This window comes from Polyodon spathula, chromosome 5 (assembly GCF_017654505.1).
Source record: "Polyodon spathula isolate WHYD16114869_AA chromosome 5, ASM1765450v1, whole genome shotgun sequence".
In the NCBI taxonomy this organism is placed as follows: domain Eukaryota; kingdom Metazoa; phylum Chordata; class Actinopteri; order Acipenseriformes; family Polyodontidae; genus Polyodon; species Polyodon spathula.
Window position 1 is genome coordinate 64216810 of NC_054538.1, and position 27019 is coordinate 64243828.

A 27019-nucleotide genomic window follows, 5' to 3' on the forward strand; every position below is an offset into this window, starting at 1 on the left:
TATTGCACATTATTACAGTGGAATTTAACAAACTAGACTTGTTTTAGTGTTAGAATACACCCTTATACTGAATTGGTGTCACTGTGTTTTACTGTAGCTGGCACTACATTTCCACAGAGAGACCTGGTCCCTCTGCATTGATGAAGTGGGTGTTTTAATTTAGTAACTCTAACCTCTTGTTGGAGTTGCCTGAGCTCTTTTTTCTCCCTTGCATTTTCCATTTTGATTAATCATTTGCTGTGAGATGCACACAATGGTCTCTCTTTTTGATGGCTACCCAAAGATCCTTATCTGATCCTGGGAGGCCTTCAGTCCTGGCACTGCTTTGTTAGCTGGAAACATGCATCCTTTCTTGCGGCATTATAAAACGGTGAAAAAAAAGAGACTAAAGGAAAAAATATAGTAGTAACACTGTGCAGAAGTACTTCCTGGATCTTATCATTGGCCTCTTTCACACTGGCATGCTTTACCCGGGTCAGCGTCATGATTCTGAATAAGCATTTCTGAAGAAGCAGGGTTGACCTGGGCGACAAAAGCAAGTACACAATGAGCACACGCTATGCCCTGGAAGCAGAAAAGTTGACGTGACCACCCTTTCATCTGTTCAGTTTCTCTTTGTTGAAATCCTGGCTCGAATGTTGATTAGATAAAATGTTTCTCCATCCCTGCTGCAGTCTGGCTCATGGTGCGTCTCAGTAAACAGAAATATGACTTAACAGAAATGTTCCTTGCGGAAGTAAAACCTCCACACAGGCGTGATATTTGTTACTTCGTCCGTTTACGAACGGCCGCCATGCATTTTGTCTTGCTCGACCCGGGTCAAAGCGCGTTGACCCACGTACTGAGGTGGGTCGCTGGGACCCAGGTAAGTGGTTTCACACTACGTGGGATTGCGACATCAGTAGCCAAGACCCGGGTTGGGACCCAGGTAGGAGCGTCAGTGTGCAAGGTTGCAATAGATCCATGTCAGTAAAGCATTGTGCTCCACTTTCCTTTTTATTACAGCTCCATACCAGGAGTGTCTAATAAACTAATCGAATCTGATATGCGGCTGAAAGAAAAGCTCAAGCGGAGCACAATGCTTCACTGACATGGCACGAATGGGGGGAAAAAAGACTCCTATTGCATAGCAGTTTCACCTGGACATGTGACTGTTATTTTCCTGAACTGAAACCAACATTTGCATAAAATTCCATACAGAACTGAAACCGTATTTTTTTTATTTTTTGTCCAATGAAAAAACTTTTGCAGTCTCGGCACTAAGCCAGCAGCCTTACCAGGAGCTGATTTCACTCTTTGCAACATGTAGATGGTTCATACTACAGGGCTCTAAATTGGCAACAAAAAGGGTAAGGCCAAAAATGGCCTTCAGTTCAATACATGTGCAGAGAGCACCAAGGACACTGAACTTCAGTCAAGACCAAAGTGTAGGATGTTGTGAATTTTGCTCACGATTCATATATAAAGCTAATTATTGGCCGCAGAAAGAAAAACAGTTTAACTTAATAATAGCTATTTACGTGCTCAGATTTATTTATATATTTATTTATTTATTTATGTTAGCCAGTAACCTACACAGGGCCAAAAAAAATGTTGTGTGCCAATTTGGAAGCAAGTTGGTCACTACTGTATTCAACTGCTTCAACTACAACTTGTTAAGACACTAAACTGATACTAAGGGTGTGATCACACTGGGTAAGTTGTAGAGAGTTTGGTCTGCACTCGGTACGGTTCAGTACGTATGGTGTGAACAACAAAGTCCGCTTGGGAAACGAACCGTACCGAGTCCACCTGAAAAGGTGGTCTTGGTCTATTTGGCAAGTCTGATTTGCTTGCTAAACGTCAATGTGAACAACTGCTGGACGTGGTCCTTTTGCACATAGGAAGCTAACGAACTATCAAAGTAACCTGACTCGAAGTAAACATTTTGCACATAATTTAGTTGATATTCTGAGGAAACGTAGAGCAAAAAACTAAAAATGTCTTTGAGAACACATTAGGGTTACAAAACATCCTGTGAAAACTGGGATTTCACAGTTTCGGCTTCAATTTGTTGTCCCGTTCCGAAACAGTAAAATTGTTAATCCTCTCGGTTTTGTGTGTGTGTTTGATGCTTTATTTATATATAAATATTTATTTATATATACTTTATTGAATGTACTGTGTGCTGCAGCAGTTAAATCACTATTCTCCCGGGGTAGAGTTATTTTCTTTGTGTTTTACCTAAACTGATAGGAGTTTAACAAATGTATAAAATAAAATCATTAACAGTCATGTATTTACTTATAACCCTCATCAGGAGTAGTTTTTGTTTTAACATCATTGTATATGTGTAGGGCTTCAGATTTTCAGTGTTTTTACCCTGACTTTTCTCCTCTCCTGTTAAGCTATTCATGTATCTCAAATCACAAATGAAATCAATTTTATTCTCTGATTGAGATACACAAATGGCTTAGCTTAATTCAATGTAATTCTTATAGGAGAGTAGAAAAGTCAGGATGAAACACAGAAAATCAGAAGCCCTAATTATGTCTTTTAGAGTCACACTTCAAAAAAAAAAAAAAAAAAAAATTAGCAGTACAGAAATATTTATTGAGGTACAAGAAGAAATCATGAAACTCCAGACAAATAATCAGCAATTGGAATTACAGGACTATTTAAAATCAATAAAGTAAAAAGAAAAAGCTAGACATTTTAATTTTCTTTCGGCTTATAAAATAAATTAATAAACTGTAATGAATATGTGTTAATAAAGTTCTATAATTCTCTCTGAACATTGCATAAAAGTTAACGTATAACACAAATTGATAAAAATGTGTTCATCATTTTGTGTTTTAAAAGTAAATATACAACAAAAGATGTGCTTTTTACATACTGCATCTGAACTCTGCAACTCCTCTGCCTGTAACTTTTTTTATTTGACAACACATGCCGTTGGGTTAGGCATGATTAGTCGACCTGAAAACATCCATCAAACTAGTCTCAAGCTGTCGATTTCTGGTGTTTGTTCGAGGAGCACAGCATCTGGCATCAAAATAGAAAAGGAAGGCGTGTAAAGATGGAGTGGTCAAAATAAAGTTGTGTTGAATACCTGCAAAATAAAAACATTTTTGTTTAAGAAGCAGGTACATTATTATTATTATATTATTATTATTATTATTATTATTGCCACCTTTTACATGATTGTACTCACAATGAGAGTCCCTCGCCCTACCTGCCTTTGAAAGTTTTGAACTAGTTACCTAGCAACCAACTTGCCATGTCAGTGCGATGCACTTCTGTAGTCTCTGTGATTTTTGTTGTGAAGGGTTCAAAAAGTTGCTTTGTAAATATCAAACAATTGACAGTTTTCTGAAGAAGTATTGGAAACAGGAGTAATGAAGGGGAATCGAGTGGCACTGAAGCAAAAGAAGTGCCGACAACAATGCTTGTGTAAATGGCTTGTTTTGCATGGTTTGCTGGCAGATATTTAAAAAATACATATACATAAATACACTTCACTTCAAAGACGAGATATATTTGTCTTTTCTCTCAGTGACAAAACAGAAAGCGGGATCAAGAAGCTGTCTTTATGGTACAATCACGTAACCCGTGGCAGCCTAGAAGCATGTGCAATTATTTATTTATTTATTTATTTATTTACTGTTAAAATATTGCGTAGTCATTTTTATTGCTAGAACTAGAAGGTCACAGTGCAGCGAAGTTTGAGAACCGCTGCTGTATGGTAACAGATGACATTTATGTTCATTATTGAGTACAGTGGTTTAAATTATTATTATTATTTTTTTTTTTAAACTAAGATGTTTTAGTTCAGTACTTATGGGCAGAGTTTATTAAAGTTGTAGTTTATCTGCGGTCATTTCAAGCAATAAAAAAAAAACAACACTTGTCTATTACCTACTTTTAAAATGGATTCATAGCATTGATTCATAAGAATCTTGAAAATGTAATTATTGATTAGTACGCTAAGTTTGTGGGATGGTAACATGTATTATTATTATTATTATTATTATTATTTTTTTTTTTTTTGTGAAACCAGTGTCCCCTGTAGTGGATCGAGATTACCTATGAAGGAGATACTAGAAACTTAGAAAGGTGTACCGGTATACACATAGTCAGTGTGGTACAATTGTGATGCAATTTGTGCTCTAAGCTGCCTCTTTTTCTGTTTGGTAAACAAATGTCATTGCATGACAAAGACTAAATATATGTGGAAAGGGTATTTATTTAAACGGTATGTATTTTGACGGTGTACCTACGGTTAACCGATTTGAAATCAAATAGTTTAAACAGATTTTTTATTAAACGATGTTTACATCCCTACTATTCATGATGTGCTTTGGAACTACCAAGGGGGTGACTGAGCACCATACCAGAAATGTCCGTCAAATATGCTTAGTCTATTTGAATAGCAGCTTCTTGCCTCTCGAAGGAGTAATTTTATTATTGTTTTAAAATCAACATTTTCACCTCAATAGCTTTTTTAACATCACCAAACCCCCACCCACCCCTACTGCTTCTGTTTCTGTTAGCTAGCATTAACATCAGTATAATCACAGCATGTTGATTGGCTGAGCTTTCATTCTAATCAGATTTCATTTTGGCACGCGTCACAAATCCCATTTTGCGTTGTCAGTGCCCATTGATTGATCGAGAGAAGACTTCAGTAGTGCGATGTGAAAACAGTGGTATGGAGTAATATTGTTTTCTTTAGTATGGAGAAACTAAATGAATATTCAAGCGAAAATTGCTGCACATGAATTCAAAGACAAAAATTCACGCCTGAGTCCGCTGTAAATTCCATAGTTGATAGATATTAGAAGTACTTATCACAATGTGTTTTGCCTTGCTCCGATTTACCACCTTGCCAGATTTACAGTTTCAATGTGTTAAATTGTGTGTGGGATTAACATTAACAACCAGCAACAACAAAGTGCTGCTTCACATTTGGCAAGTGAGTCAGAATTTACAGATGCAGCTGCAGCACTCTAAAATGCTTCAAGCTTTCCAAACACTGGCCCAAGTTGGAAGGTAAATGTTACAGATAACATCTGTAGTGATCGATGTTTTTTTTTGTTGTGATCCTATATTCTCTTATGATGTGAGTAATAAGCCAAAACCCAAACTTGTGTGTACAGCTAGAAAAGCATAAATAAGCCTCAGTAATGCAATTACTTTGACAGTGTGTCCATGGCAGAGATTTAAAGACTGTTTCTGCCTGAAATTCACACAATAACAACTACTGTGTGACGTCCTTTTCTTTTTGTAGTTAATGCAGTGGGGCAAAGTAAGGCCTTCAGTTTCTTTCAGTTTTAGACATATTATGATATAACAGCATTATACATCGTTATGCTTTTGTTAGCAGGGAATTGTGCAGCATGTGATTTGGAACCGGAAAGTGAAAGTAGTTTGTATATCAATACATTAGTAATGTACTTTAGCATGTCTACAGTATATATCTAGCAGAACACCTGATTTTTGTCTCCTGTTTATTATTAGACAGGCCTAGGAATTAAGCTTGAGTACAGAGTAAAGAGGGGCTTCTGTACATTAGTGAGAAACACTTTGTCTTTATTATAGAAATAAATGAAAAAATGTACAAGTGTCTATTTTCTTTATTTGTCATGTGATATATGATGCGTAGTCTTTTTGGGAAGAATTTGCACCAATTGTTTGAGAACCACTGAAATAAACTGCATTTATTTTTTGGGTGGAGGTGCGGGGGAAGCATATAAAGTGTGAAGTTTTCTAGCATTGTAATAAGCTTAGAATCTTGCACTATACAGGTGCTATACAAAATAAATTTGATTGATTTGAAGTTCGTTTCTTGCACCCGGCGGTCTCATTGTACAGTGATGCTCTGAAGTTTAATGATGACTGATGTGTTGCAGGTGCACAGCTGCATGCCCTAATTGTCTTATGAGAAGTTCTGGTACTAATCGTGTAATTGAAAAATTCTGACATATCAATGGTAATCTTGGAGGAAAACCAAAGATTATGTATTTGTTTTGTCTACATAGATATTGTATGGTTCACAGGAAGGTTTGTAAAAATGAAAATTATAATAATGTAAGGAGTGTTTGTTTAATTCAACACACCACACCACAGAACTTTTGACACCCCATATCTCAGAAACCATTTGAGATACAGACTTCACGCTTGCAGGTTATACAACGACCTTGGGTAAAATTGGCAAGGTTGTTGCCCTTGACCTAAGGGCAATTTTTGCCTTTAACTCAACTTTTGTTTTTGAATGTGGTATGTTCTGAAATGCTTTAGATCACCTTATGAATCGTTAAACTCAACTTTTGTTTTTGAATGTGGTATGTTCTGAAATGCTTTAGATCACCTTATGAATCGTTAAACTGTTGTATTGGTTGATTATTGTTTAGTTGTCGGATTGGAAATCAGAAAATGAACAATGCTACAATTCTAGCTTCTTCAGGTTTGGTTAATGTTTAATTTATTTTGTTGGACTGACTATTAACACTTGCACTTGGCTATTGAGGCAATTGAGCAGATAGCAGACTGATAGTGCTTTTCTCCACTGACTGCCTGAAGCAGCCCCGAGTCTCTTGCATGGACAGACTTAAACAAATTAATAAAGACAAGATGTCGTTTTTGAACACTTTACTCACAATCAACCAACTAATGCAAATGCAGACCTAAAAACAGATTTGAAAGTGAAACTTACAAGAAACTCATGAGAAAATAGCATAGTTTTCAGGATACAGACACAATTCAACTGCTACTTAAGTAATACCTTTCTTTTACATACAGACATTAGACAAGTTGTGTGATCTGTGTAGAAAAAAACAAAAGGGGAGGAACACCTGCAGTGGAGTCCTGTGAAGGCTTTCATTCGCTGCTGCGCCTCTCCCTCTAACAAAGCAGACCAATCCTGTTTAGCTGTGCAAGCATCTCGATCAAAGTCTGTGAGATTTGCGTTCATACCGGTTGTGACTGAATCTGGCTTCTACACTATTACAAAACACAAATGAGTCAGTCATGTGAGGAGCCAGCTTAGACTGAAGTGGTAGATGAAAAGTGTTTCCTAACATCTTTACTAGCTATGTCAGTGCTAAAGACTATATTACCATGTTTCCACTGACACAAGCGGACCATGAGGGCCCCAGTGTTCAGTACATTTACACTGGCCTTTTTGCAGGGCACTACAAGCACCAGGCGGTGAAACTCTAGTCTAATGAGATATCTGAAGTGGCACAATGAAAGTTCACATTGCCTTTGTATTGTTGAACACAAAGACATTTTAAAGCACAGTGGTTTACAATGTGTTTATTGTTAAAAGGCAAAACAAGAGGTAACTGTTGTGTATTATGTCAGTTGTTTCAAGAAGCAGCTAACTGCGGTTGAAATGGAAATCCCCATAAAGAAATGTACCATAATAATATTATAGTTAATCGTATAGATGCTGCAGCTGTCACTGAATTAAAAAAAAAAAAACTTGTCTAGTTTATATAGATCGCATTCCAAAGTATTGTAATCTGTTTGGAATAAATATTTTAGTAACACCCCTGTAGTATGTTAAACTTGCTAGGCTTGTTGCGAATTTTGTTGTCAATTTTTATATATTTTTATTTATTAATTTTTTCTTTCTTCTCTCCTGATGCTACCAAGGCATTATTACCCCTCCCATTCAATTGTTGTGCACAAGCTAATACTTAACAGCAATGATATTAAAATAATCATGCAGAGGGGGGGGGGGGGGGGGGGGTACAATAATTGATATTTATTTGAACGATTTTATTTGCATGCCCAATTAATCAATTGCTAATTTGAAGCTTAACTGACATCCCTAATTATATATATATAGGGTGACTTATCTCATAAACACACGCACGCAGGTAGACGCTCATTAGCAGCAATATGACAGTGCTCTTTGCTATGTGCTTCAGAAAGTTGGCAGCTTTATCTATAGTAATAATCACTAGTTGGTGTTAATTCAGGAATTTTGCCATTGTGTTTTAAAAATTGGTTTCACATTAGAAGAATGGCTGTGATTTTACATGTAACTGTCTGTTTTTGAAACTGTTGTAATAAATATACAATAAAGTAGTCTCTGTAGGTACTGTACAGTGTCTGTGTGCTCCTGTTGTACAAAGACCTATTGGATTGAAAACCTTGTTCAGATTTAATGATAGTGAAAAGGTTGCTAAATGTTGTTGAGCAAATCAAGTATCGCGCATAAGCATGGTTACTAGATTTCATGTTTGTCCAGAGCTTTTGTGAAAAAAAAAAAAAAACTCTTGCTAACATCAGAATAATTCTCTTCCATAAACTTGCCTATTACTGTATATGATGGTGGAAAATATGTTTTAAAATAGCTCTTCCTGTTAGCATGTGAAAGCGATGGATATTTTCCAATTGGAATGGAAATGCTCTTTTTAATTTAAAAGTAGTGTTTTTCTCCATTCTTTGTACCAAATCCTATTATTTTTGTGCAAATACATTACAGTGCGAACATATAAAAATAGAGTAGTTGTACTGTGTGTTCATAATAGTAAAAGCCAGCAGTGCATGTCAGAATATATAGCTAACTCACTATGTTTCAGTCTTCTAGGTCTTACAGTAATACTCCCCTATTGGATACTATTAGGATCAAATATTCAATATTGCACAACATTTGTGCATGTTGTAGTATTCATTGAGACATTGTACCTCCTAGATAGAGCTGAACCACATGCTGTGTCTATTCTTACTCCCCTGATGGAAGGTTTTGACATTCGCTTATTTTTTTCAGAAAATGAAATGCAGGTTGCTTTGATATTGATGGGTCTTGACCATGTGTTGCACAGAACTATGTCCATTAACTCATCCAATCTAACTGCTTCTTGCTGGTTCTTGGCAACATCAATTAATAAAAAAAAAATAGTTTGTGCCCTCCCCTTTCGCTTCAGCTAAACAGATCTGCCAAATCTTTCACCTGTCTCCTCACATGGCTGGACCTGAACGCTCTGCACCTTATTTATCACCCGGGTGAGGATTGGTTTTTCTGGACTGCTAGTTTTTCAATCAGAGAGAGAGAACAGTCCCAGTAAAGAGCTGGCATCAGGGGTGACTTAGGCGATTATTCTCTAAAGGCTTTATTATCTGCTGATCAGCAGAATAATAGTTTGTTTAAATGCATGGTAACTGTCCACTGCTCGCAAGGGGTGTGTGTGTGTGTGTGTGTGTGTAAATCATTACATATATTGTTTCAAACAACCCTTATACTTCTGTAAACTAATGTAAAACCTACTAGTTTAGGTTATGTTGGATAAAGGCAGATTAGATCCCTGCCTAGTATTTAGTCTAAATGTGCTCTGATAACTGTATGGCGGAATGCGACTTGATTTAGAAGATTCACCAGCAGTTTTGAATGAAGGTTTCAAAGCTAGGAATGATTGTCTGTTGCTGCTCTTGGGCAAAGTTTGAAAGTACTCTTTGCTTTGACTTGTGACCTAAGTGTTAGTGTTGGGCTTATGTAGTTATATGTAGTTATTGTCTCAATGTGTATGAGGAGGGAGGGGGGAGTGGGAGAATTGTCTGTGGTACATGACACAGAGGAACATTTTGAGAGCCACGGCATTAGACCAATTGTAATGAGTCCTTCATTTGAGTGTGCATTTTTAAGGAAGCATGTTTCAACATGTGCTATACTGAATTCACCAGCAGGGGCTGAGAGTAGCTGGTGTTTTGCGCAGCAGTGGGGTTGGATACAACGCATCTGTTGTCCATAAAGAGGGTGTTTTCTATGTTTTCAGGGATAGGTAGGATACTGTATTAAAGGGCAAGAAACAGGTCTGTTATCTGCATTGAGGATTCTTTATTTTCACAGCGCCAAGATCAATTCCCAACATCTGGATATTGAACAGAATACTGAATTTTGCCTGTAAATGCAAGTTGATATATATATATATATATATATATATATATATATATATATATATATATATATATATATATATATATATATGTATGTATGTATATATGTATATATATATATATATATATAATAAAATAAAGATAACATTTTTATTTTTTATTTTTTTAGCACACGTCGGTCGACGGGTACCATGAACCGCATGTCCAGCCTTTGAAGTCCAGCAGCCGGCAGAACATTCCTCGCTGCCGGAACTCCATCACCTCCACCACTGAAGAACAGCCGCACATCGGGAACTACCGGCTGCTCAAAACCATAGGCAAGGGGAACTTCGCCAAAGTCAAACTGGCCCGACACATACTCACTGGAAGAGAGGTGAGTGAAATATAAACTCAGCACGGTGATCTTGTGGGGTTTCAATTTGGAAGTAGTAATAGTTGTTGAGGTGAGTTTCTGGATCAGGTAAAACTTATAAGAAAGTCAAAAAGTCAAAATCTCCTTCACCGGTGTAATTACCACTTTCTTTTGAGTTCTTTGCATGCATTTTACACTTCAGTTTTGGATATGCAGAGTTGAATACAGTGCAATAGATAAATGGATGTGGCTTTCTGGTGCATAATCACTTCATGTGTATTTGAAATATTTTCAAATCCTGAACCAATACAAAAAAAAATACTTTTTTGCACAACACTGGGTGTAGTAATTTTAAAGATAAGTAATACAAAATATCAACCCATTTGTTTTCTGAAAGGGGGAAAGTTATCAATTTTTGACACTTAGATTATTGTTTTTGAGATGGTGCTTATTAGTATATAGCATTGGAATTGGTATTACTTTAGGACAAATTCAGCAAATGTACACACTTGCTTCAAAGTGGGTTCTGGAATCGAGGCGGAATTCTGAGATAGCAGTGGCTGTTCCTTTCCTGACTGAATGGCTTGCTGTTAAGTAGATGAAACCAACACAAATCCTCAAATATTTGCCTCGTCTTGGCCCGCAGTATGGTGCAGATTTGATTTCTGGGTTTGACCAAACAGGGATAAAAAATAAGTTATGAATGTAACTACAGGAAGCAAGCTTTTATATACTTTCCAGCTTTAAGCGGCGCACTGTGTATTTTGTGATATCGTAGGACTTGAGTTTATACAACAGATTTGTCAGGATCACCTTTTTCCTAGTCAAGTGCATGAGCATTTTGGAGTGAAATAGATGCAAAAAAGTGAGATCCCTTTGCCCACAGAATCGCACATATACTGTTGAAAAACAAATGCCAGGAGGTGTTTGTGTTGACTGATTGTGTCTGATGATCTCCTTAGCCAGCCTCCTCCTATAGCTACTCGTGTGGGGAAGTACAAAGTATTTTTACTTTGCCAGCTGAAGCTGAGATGGTTTAGCTTAAATCAACTGTGAAGTAATCAATTTACCCATTTGCACCGTTGCCCTTCTCTGTCACAATTAATTGCTGCATCACGTGTACTGTATATATGCTTTGTCAGTTATGATATGTAACCTTTAACCTCAGGAGACCTAGATTCTTAGAAATTTTCGATCGGTACATTTCAGGTTTTGTTTGGTCAAAAAAAAAAAAAAAATAGAGCAGCCAAATAAAGTACAACATTTTATTATGAACAAATTGGAGTTACCAATTACTGGTGAAGTTTTCACTTAACTTGTCAATATAACATAAAAGAGCACTGTGTTCATGCCCACCTGAATTCCACCTGCAGTCTCATTGAAAATGTTATCCACCGGCGCAAAAAAAAATACAGCTGCAGAATGAAGGCTCCCACAGTGTAGGTCTCGCAGGGAGCGACCACAACATAGCTCACACAGGGTAGTGCTGCAGAATGAAGGCTCACACAACGCACCTCTCGCAGGGTAGCTTACGCAGGGTAGTCCTGCAGAACGAAGGCTCACACAACGTCGCTCTCGCTGGGTAGTGCTGCAGAACGAAGGCTCCCACAGCGTAGCTCTGGCAGGGTGTTGCTGCAGAACAAAGGCTCCCACTGCTTGACTCTCGCAGGGAGCTCACACAGGGTAGTGCTGCATGCGCAACTCGTAATTTACGCTGTGCTTCATTCACCCCTACAGCGTGACGATAAACAGGGTATGGGAGGGGAGAACACTGAACATAGTGACCTGTGAGAATTAATTGGTGATCCACGGCCAATACCCCACAAACCTTAGCTTTAGGATTAGGTTATTGTTATAAAATAAACTTTGTTTTAGTATGTAAATTCATCAGCCTTATGTGATCGGGCTGTAGCATATAGTGGTGACATCTTTTACAAGTTGTGAGCTACCCTGCGAGAGCTATGCTGTGGGAGCCTTTGTTCTGCAGCAATACCCCTCTCAAAAAAAAAAAACACCCAAAATATACTGTAGTCTGCCAGTTGACTAAATTCACTTTTATGATAGTTTGTCTGCAGACATTGGAAAGTGTGTTATAGTTAATCATATGAGTACAATAACATAGTTTATTATAACAGTGTGCTGCCAAACAGCAGTCCGATCACTTCCAAACACGAGTGCATGATTTTAGCAGTATTATAGTACTCATTTTTATGCATGGATATAATCCCTGGAGAAATGAACTGTCTAGCTGGGTTGCTATAATTTCAAACACCTGATCAAATTCATACTTTTTGAATGGTTCGTGTGGTGCATTTTAATACCTTGTTGCCTCTGACATTGTACACTATGAAAAACGGTCTAACTACTGTCAGCACATGTCAAATTCAGTATATTGGTTTTATTAAATGCCAGCTAAACATTCCACCTGAGGCTGTGGCTTTTTATTTCAAACCTACTAAAGGTTGACTTTGGGGATGCTGGATATTTTAATGAAGTATTTCATAGAAATTTATGCTGATGCTCCCTGTCATAAAGGAATTCTGTCAAATCCATTTTATATTTTAGAACTGGCATATTTGGTGGACTAATTATAAATATGTTAAGCCTGATTTTATATTTCATCAGATACCCTAAACCTTTAACTGAATTCTAACCTTATGATTTGTTCGTCATAGCTTTTGTTCCCTTTTTATATCTGCTTTTCAGCATTAAAGTAAATACAATAATTGACTGCACACTCTTAGGGATGTGGTCATTTAATATTGTCTTACCCCCAAATGTGCCTTATTGTTCATCCTTATGGTGAAATTGCGGTAGTTGAGATGATCCAGTCATTTCCAGGAGGTCAGGTAGGATGTCAGTAACAATGGTGAGTAATTGCAGCCTGCTTCCAATAACTGTATGCTGATGCACATGCTAGACACTAGTCATGTGTTAAGCGCAATTAAAACCTGTTTCATGTCATCTGAACAGAGTTCAGTTTCTGATAGAGGGTAAATACTTTTATTAACTTGCATACTAGATTGAGAAGTAATTCTGTACTGAAAGGGAGTGTCATTTTGTCCTGTTCGATTTAAGAACCAAATTCAAATTTTAAAAAGGGAAGCTTGCTGCTTAATTTCTTTTGACTGCACCTGGAAGCCAATTATACAAGCCCAGCTGCAAGATGAATACCCAATTGATGGTGTGAAAGATGAAAGTCCAATAATACTGCCTGAATATTGGTAATGGATACTTTCCAATGTCTCCCAACACTGCCAGTATACCTCAGTTTTCTTTATTACCTTTACCAAACTTTTTTAGGCATCTGAGGATGACCAAAACCACTGTACAGTAGCCACATGTCCACCATACAGAATGATTAATAATTTTAGTTTATCACATATGAATACATGTGCAAGTACATAGTGAATTGTTGCTGTGTGTTGTTACTGTTGCAATAATTCTAATAATATTCTTGTATGTTTTCTGTCTGTGATATTGAAGTGCTCCCTATAATTTACTTCTGAATGGTAATCCACCTCTTCTGCAGTCTTCATCACAATTTATTTCCCTATCTGAACACCATTTTTGAATTGTGCTTTTCGTATGACAAAATCTCCTTTAGCTATCTCTGAAACAGCAGAGTGGTTGGAATTTTTATTTAGATTGGAGTGTGCAGCAAAGTGTGTGGATATTTCCTCTAAAGAAAGGTTGTGAAATTACTAAAATTCGGCTGCATTATTGACTGATAATAAATATCAAAAACAAACTTGTTAGAAATAATATTTAAAAAGTGATTAAAAACCCCACAAAAAATAATACATTACAGGAGGCCGCAGCAAAAAATTGTCAATATTTTACAATAAAATCGTAGTGTTCTAAAATGAAATGTAAATTGACCGTTTTATAATTGTGTAAAATACTTTTGTTCTACGGGTAAGCCTGATCGTTGGATTTAATAAGGACAATTTAACAAAAAAATATCATTATTTTTCATAAATCTTCCTTTCCTTCCAGGTTGCTGTGAAAATAATAGACAAAACACAACTGAACCCCACTAGTCTACAAAAGGTAAGCCTTTTATTGTAATCCTTTTGACAAGAAACAAGCGATCGATCCTGTGTATTATTTGAATGCTGAATACAGGATGTTTCTAATTGTTTTCTTTTGTGACGTCTTTATTTGAATATAAAGCTGTAACCATGCCTCTGTTTAGAAAGATCGAACCGGTAATTTGGAAGCATGGTGTACTGTAACCTCTCTGCTAAGGCTAGTCAGTGGTCCAAGAAAATGAGGTCTTATTATTGAATGTATTTTAACTAGGTGGTTTGATCGATTAGTGATTAATCACATCTGTGTGGGCTTTGATTTGATTTAAAAACCAACTGATCAATTCATCTTGTCTACCTGAATGCGGTATCAAAAAAAAGGTATCTTAAAAAATTGATAAAAAATATCTTTGATACTTTCTAAAGACCTTGGCAAAAGGGCAGCTGCAAGGTATACCCAGTATTTCACAGTGTCTCAGAATGAAGGAAAAAAAAGGCTGCAATTTGACAACACTTATCAGTCCTTTCCTTTCACGGCAGTACTACTATTTTAAAACTGTCAAATTACATGTAAGTAAAAATATATCTTTATTAAACATTGCTGGCATTGTGAAACATTTGCAGTAATTAGCATGAGCAATAGTCAGCTTTCAGTTTAACAGATGGCTTTTTTTTTCTAAAGTGTATCAAGTGTGTACATGACTTGCATCATGTTCCATCCATGTTTTCAGAAGATTTTTAAATGATTTGTTTTTTTCAGACAGTACTTTGCTGCATGTTGGTCTTATTAGAGGTGTAATTTTGAGAGGTTTAAGAGATACATTTGGCCCAAATACATAAATCAACTGAAAACGTGGCCTTAACTGTGAGGTGGTCTTTATACTGAGGTGTCATTTAAGCAAGATTTTACTTTACATAGCAAGTCCTGAAGCCTGTGTTACATCTCTCTCGCTTCTGCTGCACTCAGCAGGTTGCTGCCAAATGGTCCAACTGCAAATGAAACCTGTGCTAATGAGTTTCTGTGAATTCAGTATAAATCAACAGGGTAGTTACATATTAACCACTGTTCAAAACTCCTTTGGGGACAACCTTGTCTCGTAACCAAAAGTAGCCATATTCCAGTTTGAATGTGGTTGTAGTTACTCCATAAACCTAACTCGTCGTGCACAAACTGTCTCTCCTATGGGTTTTAAATGTGCGGTTTTGAAAGTAACAAACATTCAGTTGAAGATTTTATAACTGGTACTAAACAAGAGTGAAATTGACCCCGCCCCTTCAGTGTCTGCAGCCAGTAACATTCTTTGATCCAAAAGAAACTGCTGAGGTGAAATGTAAGTGAAGCACTTAGACTTCCTGAATGTAAAGCAAGTAAATTGAGAGCGTTCTTTTAACGTGGTGTCTTGCCACAGACGGTTCTGAAATTGTTTTGTTGGCTACAACCACTTTAAAATGGTTCATTGTTCTCTGGCTTTCCTCTTTTGAACACAAACACATTACACCCCCACTTAGCTAATTTCTCTTTGCAAAACAGCTTCTGTTTTCTCTACCACAGTACAGCTTTATTTATTAAATTTTTTTTGCAAAAGGGCATTGTATACTCAACCATCTCTTTTATTAGGTATAAAAGAAAAAAGGGCAACATTCACTGCAGAAAATCGATCAGTTGACTGAAAAAGGACATTATATACATTGTTTTTTCTTTGTGCAGTAACTACAGTATTATAAAAGGAAGTCAACTGGAGCTTGGCTGTCTGCCGATTTTGCAATTGTGCAGCATTTTCCAAGGCCCTGAACAATCCATGTAGTGGGCATCGATACATCATACTAATATTTCAGCTTGATACACAATCCATTGTTTCTTCTGTTTTTTTTTTTTATTGTATTTTTCGTGTTATATCGTGTGTGTATATATATATATATATATATATATATATATATATATATATATATATATATATATAATGTATGTGTGTTTTATTTCACTGAGTCAAAGTCAGTAGAAATGTACATATTCTGCAATGCAGTGCTGCATGTCTTTTTGCTTGATTTTTTGGAATTGATCGTTTTTTGTGTTTAATTGGCCTGTGTGCAAATTGTTTTACTGTTGAAGGTCAAGAAGTGTTTATCGAATGGTTCAGAATACCGTCCGAGTCATTAGGCATCAGAGGGAAGCGAACAGCCCGTTCCCATTGAACCAAGTGATCTTTATCACTAACGCATAATGTGCATCGGTACGCAGTATTCATTTGCAAGAAATAGTACTGAGTGGACATTTTTCCCTGGAGCTTGCATTGATTCTTATTCCAGGACTGCGACTGCTTGAAAGCCAGTTGGATATTGATATTCTAACGTGCTGTTCCCCATGTATTTGCTGCTGTTTGTGCTCTCCTGCTGTACACTGTTAGTGTAAATATTCAAGTAGCTGTTGCACCAAGAAACAATTGGTTTTAACTGTTAACTAGAAGTAGCCTGGGTCCAATATTGTCTGATGCTTATTGATAGTTTTTTTTTTTTTTTTTCAAGGTTGCGTGGCGTTACTTTTTTAGTTTGGCTAATTAATTTGGCTGAGGGCACTTCACTGGTGGTGACTAATCAGTCCTTATTTCTATGATGAAGGCATTTGTGTTTCCTTGCTGTAGTAGCTATGAAACCAGCGGTAGTCTTATTCCACGACACTGCTGTTCTAGTAAAGCAGGTCTTTTGTTGCACTGGAAGCCAGTCACTGTATTGCTGTTCATCTGTTTGTAGTAGAGTGCTTTTATGTATGGGAGACGTTTTGAAAGTGTGAAGGACGTTGATTACACAAGATATGTTGTTGATTTTAAAGCTGCAGTTTTCTACCATCCTGTTAACTTAAATTTCTTGATTTCTTTCCACTACATTCTTTTTAGGTATAACCTTTTTGTACACTGCTGGTCCCATTATCAAATTAACCCTTTGTATCCTAGATACACTGCTGATGTAGTTGGTGTTGCAAATTCTTGTACAGCAAAAATTTTGGTTGTTAATACCAAGTTATTGTCTTCACACCTACTTTAACCCTTTCATCACAACAGGTAAAGTATTTAGGAAATGACACCTATGGCCTCCTCCCAAGTAGAGACATTTTCTCATATTGGAATTTGGGTGGCTGAAAATGCAGGACCAATGAGAATAGGTTTTGAGTTTTACAATCTACTGTTGAGTTTTGATGTAGGAACAGGAAGCCAGCTGGCAACAATTTTTAGAATTGTGCTGTGGAAACTGAAGGTGTCTCATAATATATTATAGACACATTTGCAGTAGGAGTAGGAAGTAGGAATCATGTTATTACTTTTTGCAAATATTCCTATGGCCACTGTTTTATTGTGTATTGCGGTGATAGTAGTTTAGTAGATAGTAGATAGTAGTTTCTAATGAACAAGCTCTAATCTCGGCACAGAAAACATTTGCCACCTGCCCCCGTTGTGGACGGTCACACTTCAAAGTGCACATTTTCAATATATAGATCGTCCAGGAATGATCATTAAAGACATCTGGAAAAATGTAAGCATTTATCAAGCAACATGGAAGTCCTTTACTGCCAGTTAATTACGTGTAGTGGTAGGTTGGCCGGAAGCTGACAGTCTGTTTTTGGATCGTTAGTGCCGCTGGTGTGTGCTCAGGGTAGCAGATATTTAATATTTGGAAAAATAAGGGAATTGTAAAATGAAAATACAGAAAGTGGTTGCTTTTGCATTTTTAATGCAACTTTGTTCATTCAAAAATTGTTTTTGATATTTAGTATCCTTTTTTAACACATGCATACAAAATGGCTTAACATGCCTGTGCTCTGAAATCATTGAGTACCTGCACATTTAATTTTCCTGTTAATTCTTCCTTTATGTATGATATAAAGTCTGTGTATGTTGCTGCTGGAGCGAGTTAAAAAAAAAATGTCAGGCACCCTCTACATACCAAACAAAAAGGTGCTAGAGTGATTTGAAGAGTCCACACGTAGCAGAAGCACAATTGAGGGTAAAGATTCTTGATTTCTACTTGCAGGAACTGAGCTCCACTGTCTTGCGCTTTGCTTCAGTGGTTTCTACTTGACAAGATGATTTATAACAACAGCAGCCCATCAACTTTATGCAGGAATGGGAGTTTCATGGGTCTATTACTGTCCCCCCCCCCCCCACGCACACATCTCCATTGTGACTGACGAACTATTGATGATAGTTGGTCACATGAACATGGGGTAGTCTGCAAGGTTGTGCATTTTCATGAAGAATTAACAGGCAGTCACAATTTTATGCAACATCAATGAAAGAACTCGTAGAGAACAGTGACTATTTATGATCAATGGATTTTCTAGTTATTGTCATCCTGCAATGCTGTTTGTATGTCAAGACTAATACACACACACACACTTCTGTTAGTACACAGCTTGGTTAACACTATACCTCTTTTATTCCATCCAACTGAAATTGGACCATTCGTCACAGTCTATTAATCACATATGCATAACCTCCCTCCATGTCCCTGCCCTCAAACTAGAGTAGATCATCCCCCACATAGAGAAAAATTATGCCTCAGGGCATTTTTACCACCTTCACATTGTTACTATGTGGGGTTTTACATACACAGTTTGCATCCACTCCACACCACACAGGAGTCTATTTGCTTTGGATGTTTTTTTTTTTTTTGAGTTTCTGACGTCAGACTTGTTTTCATGTTGTGCCTGATTTCCACACCCAAACCGGCACTGGACGTATCTGGGAAGCTATGTTAAAGCTTTTCTTTCACATAGGCTAAGCCTGATAATTGACTGTTCAAATGTAACCGCCTGACTTATTTCACAACATCCTCAGGTTTTAGGCATTCTCCTGTGCCTATGGAACATCTTCTCGAATCCCTTGAATCTTTATGGGTTGCATTCTGTTTGAAAGCAAATACTTAACTGATTACTAGCATGTTTAGGGGAAATATGCCAAAGATGTTGAAAAGGAAGATGTTTTTCCTATTAAGAAGCTATCCCCCTTTTTGTCCAATAAAGTGGTACTAATTGTTTTGTCTTCCTGTATGAGCTGTGGTATTGGGAGATTATAAAATCTGTGGCAGTTTTAAGGGTTAACCAAAAGTTGTTTTCAGGCAACGCATTATTAATGTTCCAAAGCTACAGTACACTTAATGAGAAGTCAGAAACCAACAACTTATGGGACATGTTATAGTTAAGTAAAATGAACAACACAATCCAAGGCTGCTTGAAAGGAACAATTCACAATCAACTTTCATTTTTTAAAATTCATTTCCCATGTAATCAAAAACTCTGCTTTTGTGGTTAATTCATCTCAAACAGCCTAAGGTGCACTCATAAATTATTTCTAAAAATATTCCTGGGGGAATTTTCATATGCATCTGTCTGTGTGTGATAATAATTCAGTGTGTTTCTGAAAGCCTTTGCTTGATATACTGTCTCTATTTCTTTGCTGAATACAGTAATGTAGACTGCTGCTAAATTTACTAAATATAATTTAGATGCTTTGCTTAGAACCAGCCTATGTTAAGCCTATATAGTGAATGGCACAAGCAGAAAGGGTGACCATTTTTTTTCTTTTTTTAAAAAAGCATAAAGTCATCAAGCAAAGCAAACATGTATTTTCTTAATTGTGAAATGGATGACTATTCACTTCACAAGTTTTAAAATGCAGCAATGCAGTCTTGTTTAGCTTAACTGTGAATCTGTTTACAAGAGGGGTTGTCCTCTAAATGCATTGCAAACACCAGAATTGGCCTGGATTTAATAAGATGTTCATGGTCAATAACTCTGGTGACTGTAAAAGGATATTGAGAAGGGTTGATCCATATGAAGACACAGACACATTGTGCAGAGTATGGGACATCAGTGGGCCTAACTGGTGAGCTGTTCCTTGGGGGTACATGAAAAGGATCTGGTATGATTTTCTTTTGTCCAGTATTTCTTCGTACAAGCTGTTGGTCACAATAATAATTCATAATTATGTTTGGAAGTACTAGGATGAACCTCAAGGCTGTGTTCTTGGTGGTGGCGCCAGTGTGACTTGACAATGTTGGGTAATTTTTCTGAAAAGGAATACCTATTTCAATATGTAGTACGGTCTGCAGGCTTTTAGATTTTATTATATTTTTTTTAGTCTAAGGTGCTGGGAATGTGAGCAGAGAGTAATGAAAGCACTATGATTTATTTCTCCTTATTTGAGGGATTGAAATGTCCTGCTAATGTATGGCTGGTGTGCTCTTTAATACATCTCGGGATTCATTCTGGAGCCTTCCCTTCCCTCTGCAGTGCTGCTTTACTTTAGGGTTGTATCTAGTTTATATACTTTAATGTGTATAAATAGATAACGCAGAGAAAACCGAGATATGCATGTATTTAGAATTTGAGGACTGTACTGTGCGTAGTAATGTCATCGTGTTTTTAGTAATCTTGTAAATATTCTAGTTCTAAGTAGGTGTTACTCTAGATAACATGACGAAGTGGTACGACAATGGGACTGAAATGCCTGCTAGCAACAGTCAATTAAGTTGGCTAAAAAGACAATGCAGATTCTGCTATGGCAGGATTGTAAATTAGCCTCTTGGTATTGAAGAACAATGTTACGCTATTGGCATTCATAATTAATGCGTCCCAAATCAATCCATTAGTAGGAAGTTCATGTTGATAAAATGATGTGCGTGGGGCAACAGGGACAGAAAGTAAATTACACTAAAGTCTGGTGTTTACAGAGGGGTTTTCTACCAGTTAGGACGATTACATGAGTGATCACAAAAATACATCAAATGAGATCTAAAGTACAGTAATTCACATTTACTAATGGTCCACCTTTGTAGTGTATTGTGCTTCTTGACCACGATGCTGCCACGAATGGTAGTATTTCATTGGTGAATAGGAACTAGAGCAGAGTAAACAAACACCTGCTTTCTGAGAAAACCCAGCTTTTTTATATTTAATGTTGCACATGATATTAGGTTTCTTTGATGCCAGGATACCTTGTCATCCACACCTAGCTGTATTGCTGTTAGACTTGAGCAGCGGCATGTGAAATAAGTTTTGTGCTCGGTTGCTCGGCAGCAGGAATACTTTTTTTTTTTCCTCCCTTCACCATGATGTACCACTGGAGCAAGACGGAACAACTTCTTTCTGTTGCAAAAAAGAGCTTAATAGTGTACAGTGCATAGATGTTGCTGCCTGGATTTCTCTTCACTTTATGATGCCTTAGTTACCTGCTGCTGATTGTACTTTACTTGGGCTCGAATTAGGCATTTCTATAGAGAAGTGTTACTGTTCATACTAGACTACATTTCTGTACTCTTCTGGCTCATGTAATGCTGTGTATATCTAGTGTGTATTCCACAATTCTGGATGTACATTTCAGACACTTGACAGATGGGGTTAACGAAGCATTAAGACACAATAGGGAATGGGTTGACATGATATTACAATGAACTTAAGGCATTACGAGCACGATGCGGACCGGAGGGAGGGGGGGGGGTAGTGTAGTGTTTTGTCTTTTCCACTTCCTCTTTTAGTTTTTTTTTTTTTTTTTTTTTTTTAATTACTGCTAGAAACACATTGTTAGCACTGTTAAATACTTTCACTAAATTAACTTTTGGTAGGTCGATCAAAAATTGATTTGATCCCAGCACGCAGACGTATAAAGCTTGATATGCTGTATTGTCCTCTATCTTTACTCCTTGGAACCGGCATAACATTCCATGAGAAGACTGTGTTCAACTTGCCCTTAGAAAGTAAATGAAATGTAAGCGGTCTACCTTTTACTTGGAGACCAGTTTTGTAGGATATCTTTGGATACGTGTGATATGGTTACATTTTTGTATGTGTAAAACCATTAACTTAATTCTAAAACCGCTATATTGTCAAACAATTAGATAATTGCCTTAAAAATGACCCCTCAGGCTACCTGAGTGGCTCACCTGGTAGAAGTGCAGCCGCATGGTGGTCTGGTGAGTTGTACAACGCAGGTTTGCATCCTGGCTGAGCAAAGTAGGCCAGTCTTTGCTGGGGACTCAGAAGGGAGTGTCGCTGTGGGTTTGGGAGGCAAAAACCGGCAGGGACCGTTTCTCTTCATAGCGCTACAACAAACTCTGTTGGCCAGGCATCTTTGTCCTTCAGAGGTCGATAGCTTGTTGACATCCACTGTCATTCCTGAAAAAGGAAGCTGGCTTGGTTGTGATATTAGAGGATGCCCACTGAGCCATGTGGGGAATTCCTGCGATGAGGGGAAAAGCTATTGGGTTTTACAAATTTGGAGAAAAACGTGGGGAAAAATAATCAGACACACTAAATGTATTTAAAGGCACCCCGTGTCTTATAAGGATGATCTTGAAATTTAGACTGTGAGGTTGCCTGATTTGTGGAACTGCCTATATGTGTAGTTGAATATATGTTATTAGGGTATCATTACTCAGAAGTACTATTTCATGTATTCTGCACCTTTCACTGTATGTCATGTATTATGCATTTCTCTATTTGAAGTATTATGGATTTTCTTTTATTTATTGCATCCTGCAAAGTGCTTTGTGATGATGTTCCACTATGAAAGGCACTATATAAAATAAAGATTGATTTGATTGATTGATTGAAGTACACATCATCTTTGGGGCTCATCGTATAGCTATGTATTATTTAAAGCCACAAAGCCTGCAGTGTGTGGTGATTTTTGGACCCGCTTTGTCTCTTCGATCTTTGCTCTACAGAGAGAGGATTATATAGCACCGGTATTATCTTTTAACAAGCAGCGACACAGAGCCAAAACGCTGTGTGCAGGGCCGTTAGACAGGGGTTACATTTTGTGGACACTGCATCTGTTGCAGTATGAGCTGGTATCTAGGTGCCTGACTAGTACTTATAGGTGATTCTTTGACTTTATGGCATTGTGTGTGGAAACAGAAAATGACAGCAGTATGTGGTGGTGGTCACTGCTGTAGTGCTGGATTAAATCATATTGAGCAGGAGCACCTACAGAAATGAGACATGGTAGGAATCCAGGATATGACTTTTAATACTCTTCTTGTCAGGTCAGCTTTGGTCCTTCATATCTGTACCCTCCAGTCAAATCCAAGCTGTTACAATCTGTGCTGCAGATTATAAGCCTGTTGGGTTTTGTTACTTGCTTCAGCAGAGAATTCCAAGCTGCTGTAGGTAGGTTGTCAGTATAAGGTTGTTGAGTAGTATTCTGGTAATCCATGTCATGATCTATTGACCCCAATTGGTGAAGTTGCACCAACAGAATGAGAATACACTGCGGTTTGGGGGGTTTATATGATTTCACCCACAGGGGATATAGTTGAGACATCTGTTCATGTGCACATTCTTGTGTCACTGTCTGCATATGGAGCTGTCCTTCCATATGGCACATTACATTTCTGCATATACAGGGAACTGCAATCTATTTGTGATGAAACTTGAGAGGCATCCTTTACTAACTTATGGAAGTCAGAATCTGGTATATATGGATATGTGTACACAAAGAGCATATGACATCATAAACTTGGACTTCCAAAAAGCCTTTGACAAAGTGCTGCATGTAAGTGGATACATACCTGGTTAAAAAATAGAAAGCAGCGAGGACTTGTAAGAGGGGAAACCACTGGAGTAGCCGAGGCCACATATTCCAATTTGCAGATGACACAAAACAGCCACTCGGTAATCCTCGGGTTAAAAGAAATGAGGTATGAAGATAGCTTAGAACAAAGAATTATTAGTGGGACATGATTGAAGTGGCCATCATTAAGCATAACCAGTGCTGCACAGAAACCAGTATCAGAGGATACAGTTGGAAATTTAGTAGACAGACTTGGGGAGTGAGTGTATGGAATGGGTTACCTAGGCAAGCTATTGAGACAGAATCACTTGGATCCTTTTAATACCCAGCTTGACAGTTTTTGAGATCAGTAAGGTACTGGAGCTTTAGATGGGTCGAATGGCCTTGTTCGTAATTGTTTCATGTTCTGATGTCCTGTCTGTATGTGGTGTGTGCATATGTACAGTATATGATATGTCTTTGTACTGCAATGTCGCAGTTTCAGTACATTTTGCCACGTACAGGGCAAATGTCTGAAGACCATGGTGATTTACTTTTTCATTATACTGATTTGCGTATTTACAGCCGGCAAGCTTGAACAAGATTATTGCAACTTTCCAACCCAAACGGATTGGCAGAGGGGACTTTTAGGTGCCCCCAGTGACGAGGTTATAAAACCGTGCTGTAGCAGTCTCCTGAGTACAAGTTGCTTTCTGCAATTTTAAGTAGTAAGTAATAATCTCAGAGGAGGTAGGTGATTTATGTTGGCTGTCTGCTAAAAAGAGTATGCTATAAACATTTGTGGTTTGCACTCTACATAAATATTTAATTGCTAATGTACATCACCTGCAGTAATAATGTTAATTCATCCTTTTGGAATAAACAGGTTTTTTAAAACAAAATGGTTTCCATATCTAGGATATGATGCGAATCTCAGTTTTGACAAGATGGAAATACTTTGTAGTGTGTTTTGAATTATTATTATAATAATTATAATATTATACATATAACTACAATAATAACTACAAACAATTTTTTTCATTGTCATAGTCGACGTGAAAAAACAACAATGTTTATTGTGTAGCGAATTTCTTTTGTTGTATTCTCAATCAGCGATTCATGGTTTAGTTGTTCAGTGTTTCATTTTCATTGTTTATCTAAAAGAAGTATGTAGAGGTTGCACATGTTGCATTTGTGGAATGTCCTTACTGTGGAATGTGTATACCGATAATAGTTTTCCCTTAGTGCTTAATAGTAAAGAGTGTTCATGCACAAGGCTACAATTTTGTCACTGAGGTCATGGATATTATGAATTTGTCAGTCAGTTGAAGTCAGTGAAATCTTGAAAAATTGATATAAAAACAGTTTTGATTAGGCAGTTCCTTTATTTCCTTTAAAACATGCATTATCATGCATTGAAAATATACATCAGAGTATCTGTAAATTGTCTGGTTGTTTCACACAGCGTTTATGTTTAGCTATATAGGTCAGCAAATGAGATAGCTGAGCGAGGAAGCATGTAAATTGGTGATAGCTAAAATGCAAAAAGAATTGAGTGAGTTGTTTTCTGTAGAGACGCAGACAGCGTCTTTTTTTTTTCTAACCTTGCCCGTGAAATGTACTAAAAATGACCGAGCCATATCTTCTATTTAAAACTAAGTAGTGATGTAATAAGAAATATGTAGATTATGGTAAATACATAATGCTTTGAGGAGGTGTTTGTCACAAAAATGTTTTTTGGTATTACCTTTCAAATATACGGCAGATGTGTAGAGCCTTGGACAATTTAATTTATTTTTTTTAATTTAGTCATTGCCATTTATTTTTATTATTTTCTCCCAATTTGATATGTCCAATTATTTTTAGGCTCAGCTCACCATTACCACCCCTGTGCTGACTCAGGAGCGGCGAAGGTGAACACACGCTGTCCTCCGTAGCGTGTGCCGTCAGCCGACCACTTTTTTTCACTCTGTGGACTCACCATGTAAACACCCAGGAGCTACAGCATCGGAGGACAAAGCAGCTCTGATTAGCTTACAGGCAAGCCCGCAGGCGCCCGGCCAGACTACAGGGGTCATTGGTACGCGGTGAGCCAAGGACACCCTGGCCAACCTAAACCCCACCCGGGCCAATTGAGCTCCCTCGGAGCTCCCATCTCTGGTCGGCTGTGGAATAGCCTGGACTCGAAACGGCGACGTCCAGGCTATAGGGCGCTCCCTTCACTCCATGCGGACAATTTATTAAGTTAAAAACACCACAAAGTTTTTAAAGGTGGATCAGAACGGAGATAAAAAGCAAGTGGCTTATTTGATGGAGCCATGCTCTCGAATTAGCTGCAGAGTTTATTTCAGACAAACAACACATTAAGTTATTACATTGAATGTAAGTCAGCTAACCCACTGAGATTGTTGGGAAATGTCGTTGTTTTGAATTTTTTAAAATAAACAAGTTGTAAACTCGAACTCAGGTAAAAGAAAGTTACAAATGAGAAAAGAAAAAAAAAATCAGCTGACTGCTGTAATTTTCTTTTAAAGGCTGCATCGTGGGCATTGTTTTACATTTATTGATGGATGCATTTACAGACGGATAACTTGTCACACCATTTTCCTTTTGAGATTCAAGAAAAGGAAGACCTGTGAACACCAATTTTCTAGCCTACTTAGCTAGAAAAAAAAACGTAACCAGTATTTAATTTTGTTCGAACCGTTGGGAACCGGAGCCTGTTGAAAGCAAGAAGATATTTCTTATTGCTGGCTTCTTACAAAGACTTCACTGGCAGGGAGGGGGAGTGGGAATCATCAAGCAGTCTATAAAGCATTGAACAGAGGGTGCTATCAATTAAGCACCAAGTTCTTGTCAAAGGTACTGTTCATGTGCTGTGTATGATGAAGTTGTGCTTCAGTTTAAAAGTCTGGTGATATGTTCTTTATGGATGTGGCTTTGCACAGGAATTCGTGTTTTAAAGTTTGTTTTAACCTTTTTGTCATCTCTGTAAATTATTATGCTCCCCTCCCCTGGGAACATCAGGGAACTTTCACTGCTTTGGACTGAGCAGAATTGTATTCGTCATATGAACCTTCCACCAAAGTAGAAAACATAATATTTTAATTGGGATTTTAAGAATGCGTAATAAAATAATATCCTTCCAGTGAGTTCTGATCATTACTGTGCCTGCACAGTTAAATTAGTTATGCACAGTTAAGGCAATA

At 37.4% G+C, this 27019-nt stretch overlaps 1 protein-coding gene across 13 annotated transcripts in view; it reads left to right on the forward strand.

The window, feature by feature from the left end:
- Positions 1-27019, forward strand: part of LOC121316157 (serine/threonine-protein kinase MARK1) — an 85551-nt gene that overhangs the window by 10402 nt on the left and 48130 nt on the right. For all 13 annotated transcript variants that reach the window (XM_041251007.1, XM_041251002.1, XM_041251005.1 and 10 more), the window contains exons 2-3: positions 10055-10258; positions 14237-14290. In XM_041251007.1, the coding sequence (XP_041106941.1) occupies positions 10055-10258; positions 14237-14290 (258 nt within the window). The remainder of the gene's footprint in view (positions 1-10054; positions 10259-14236; positions 14291-27019) is intronic.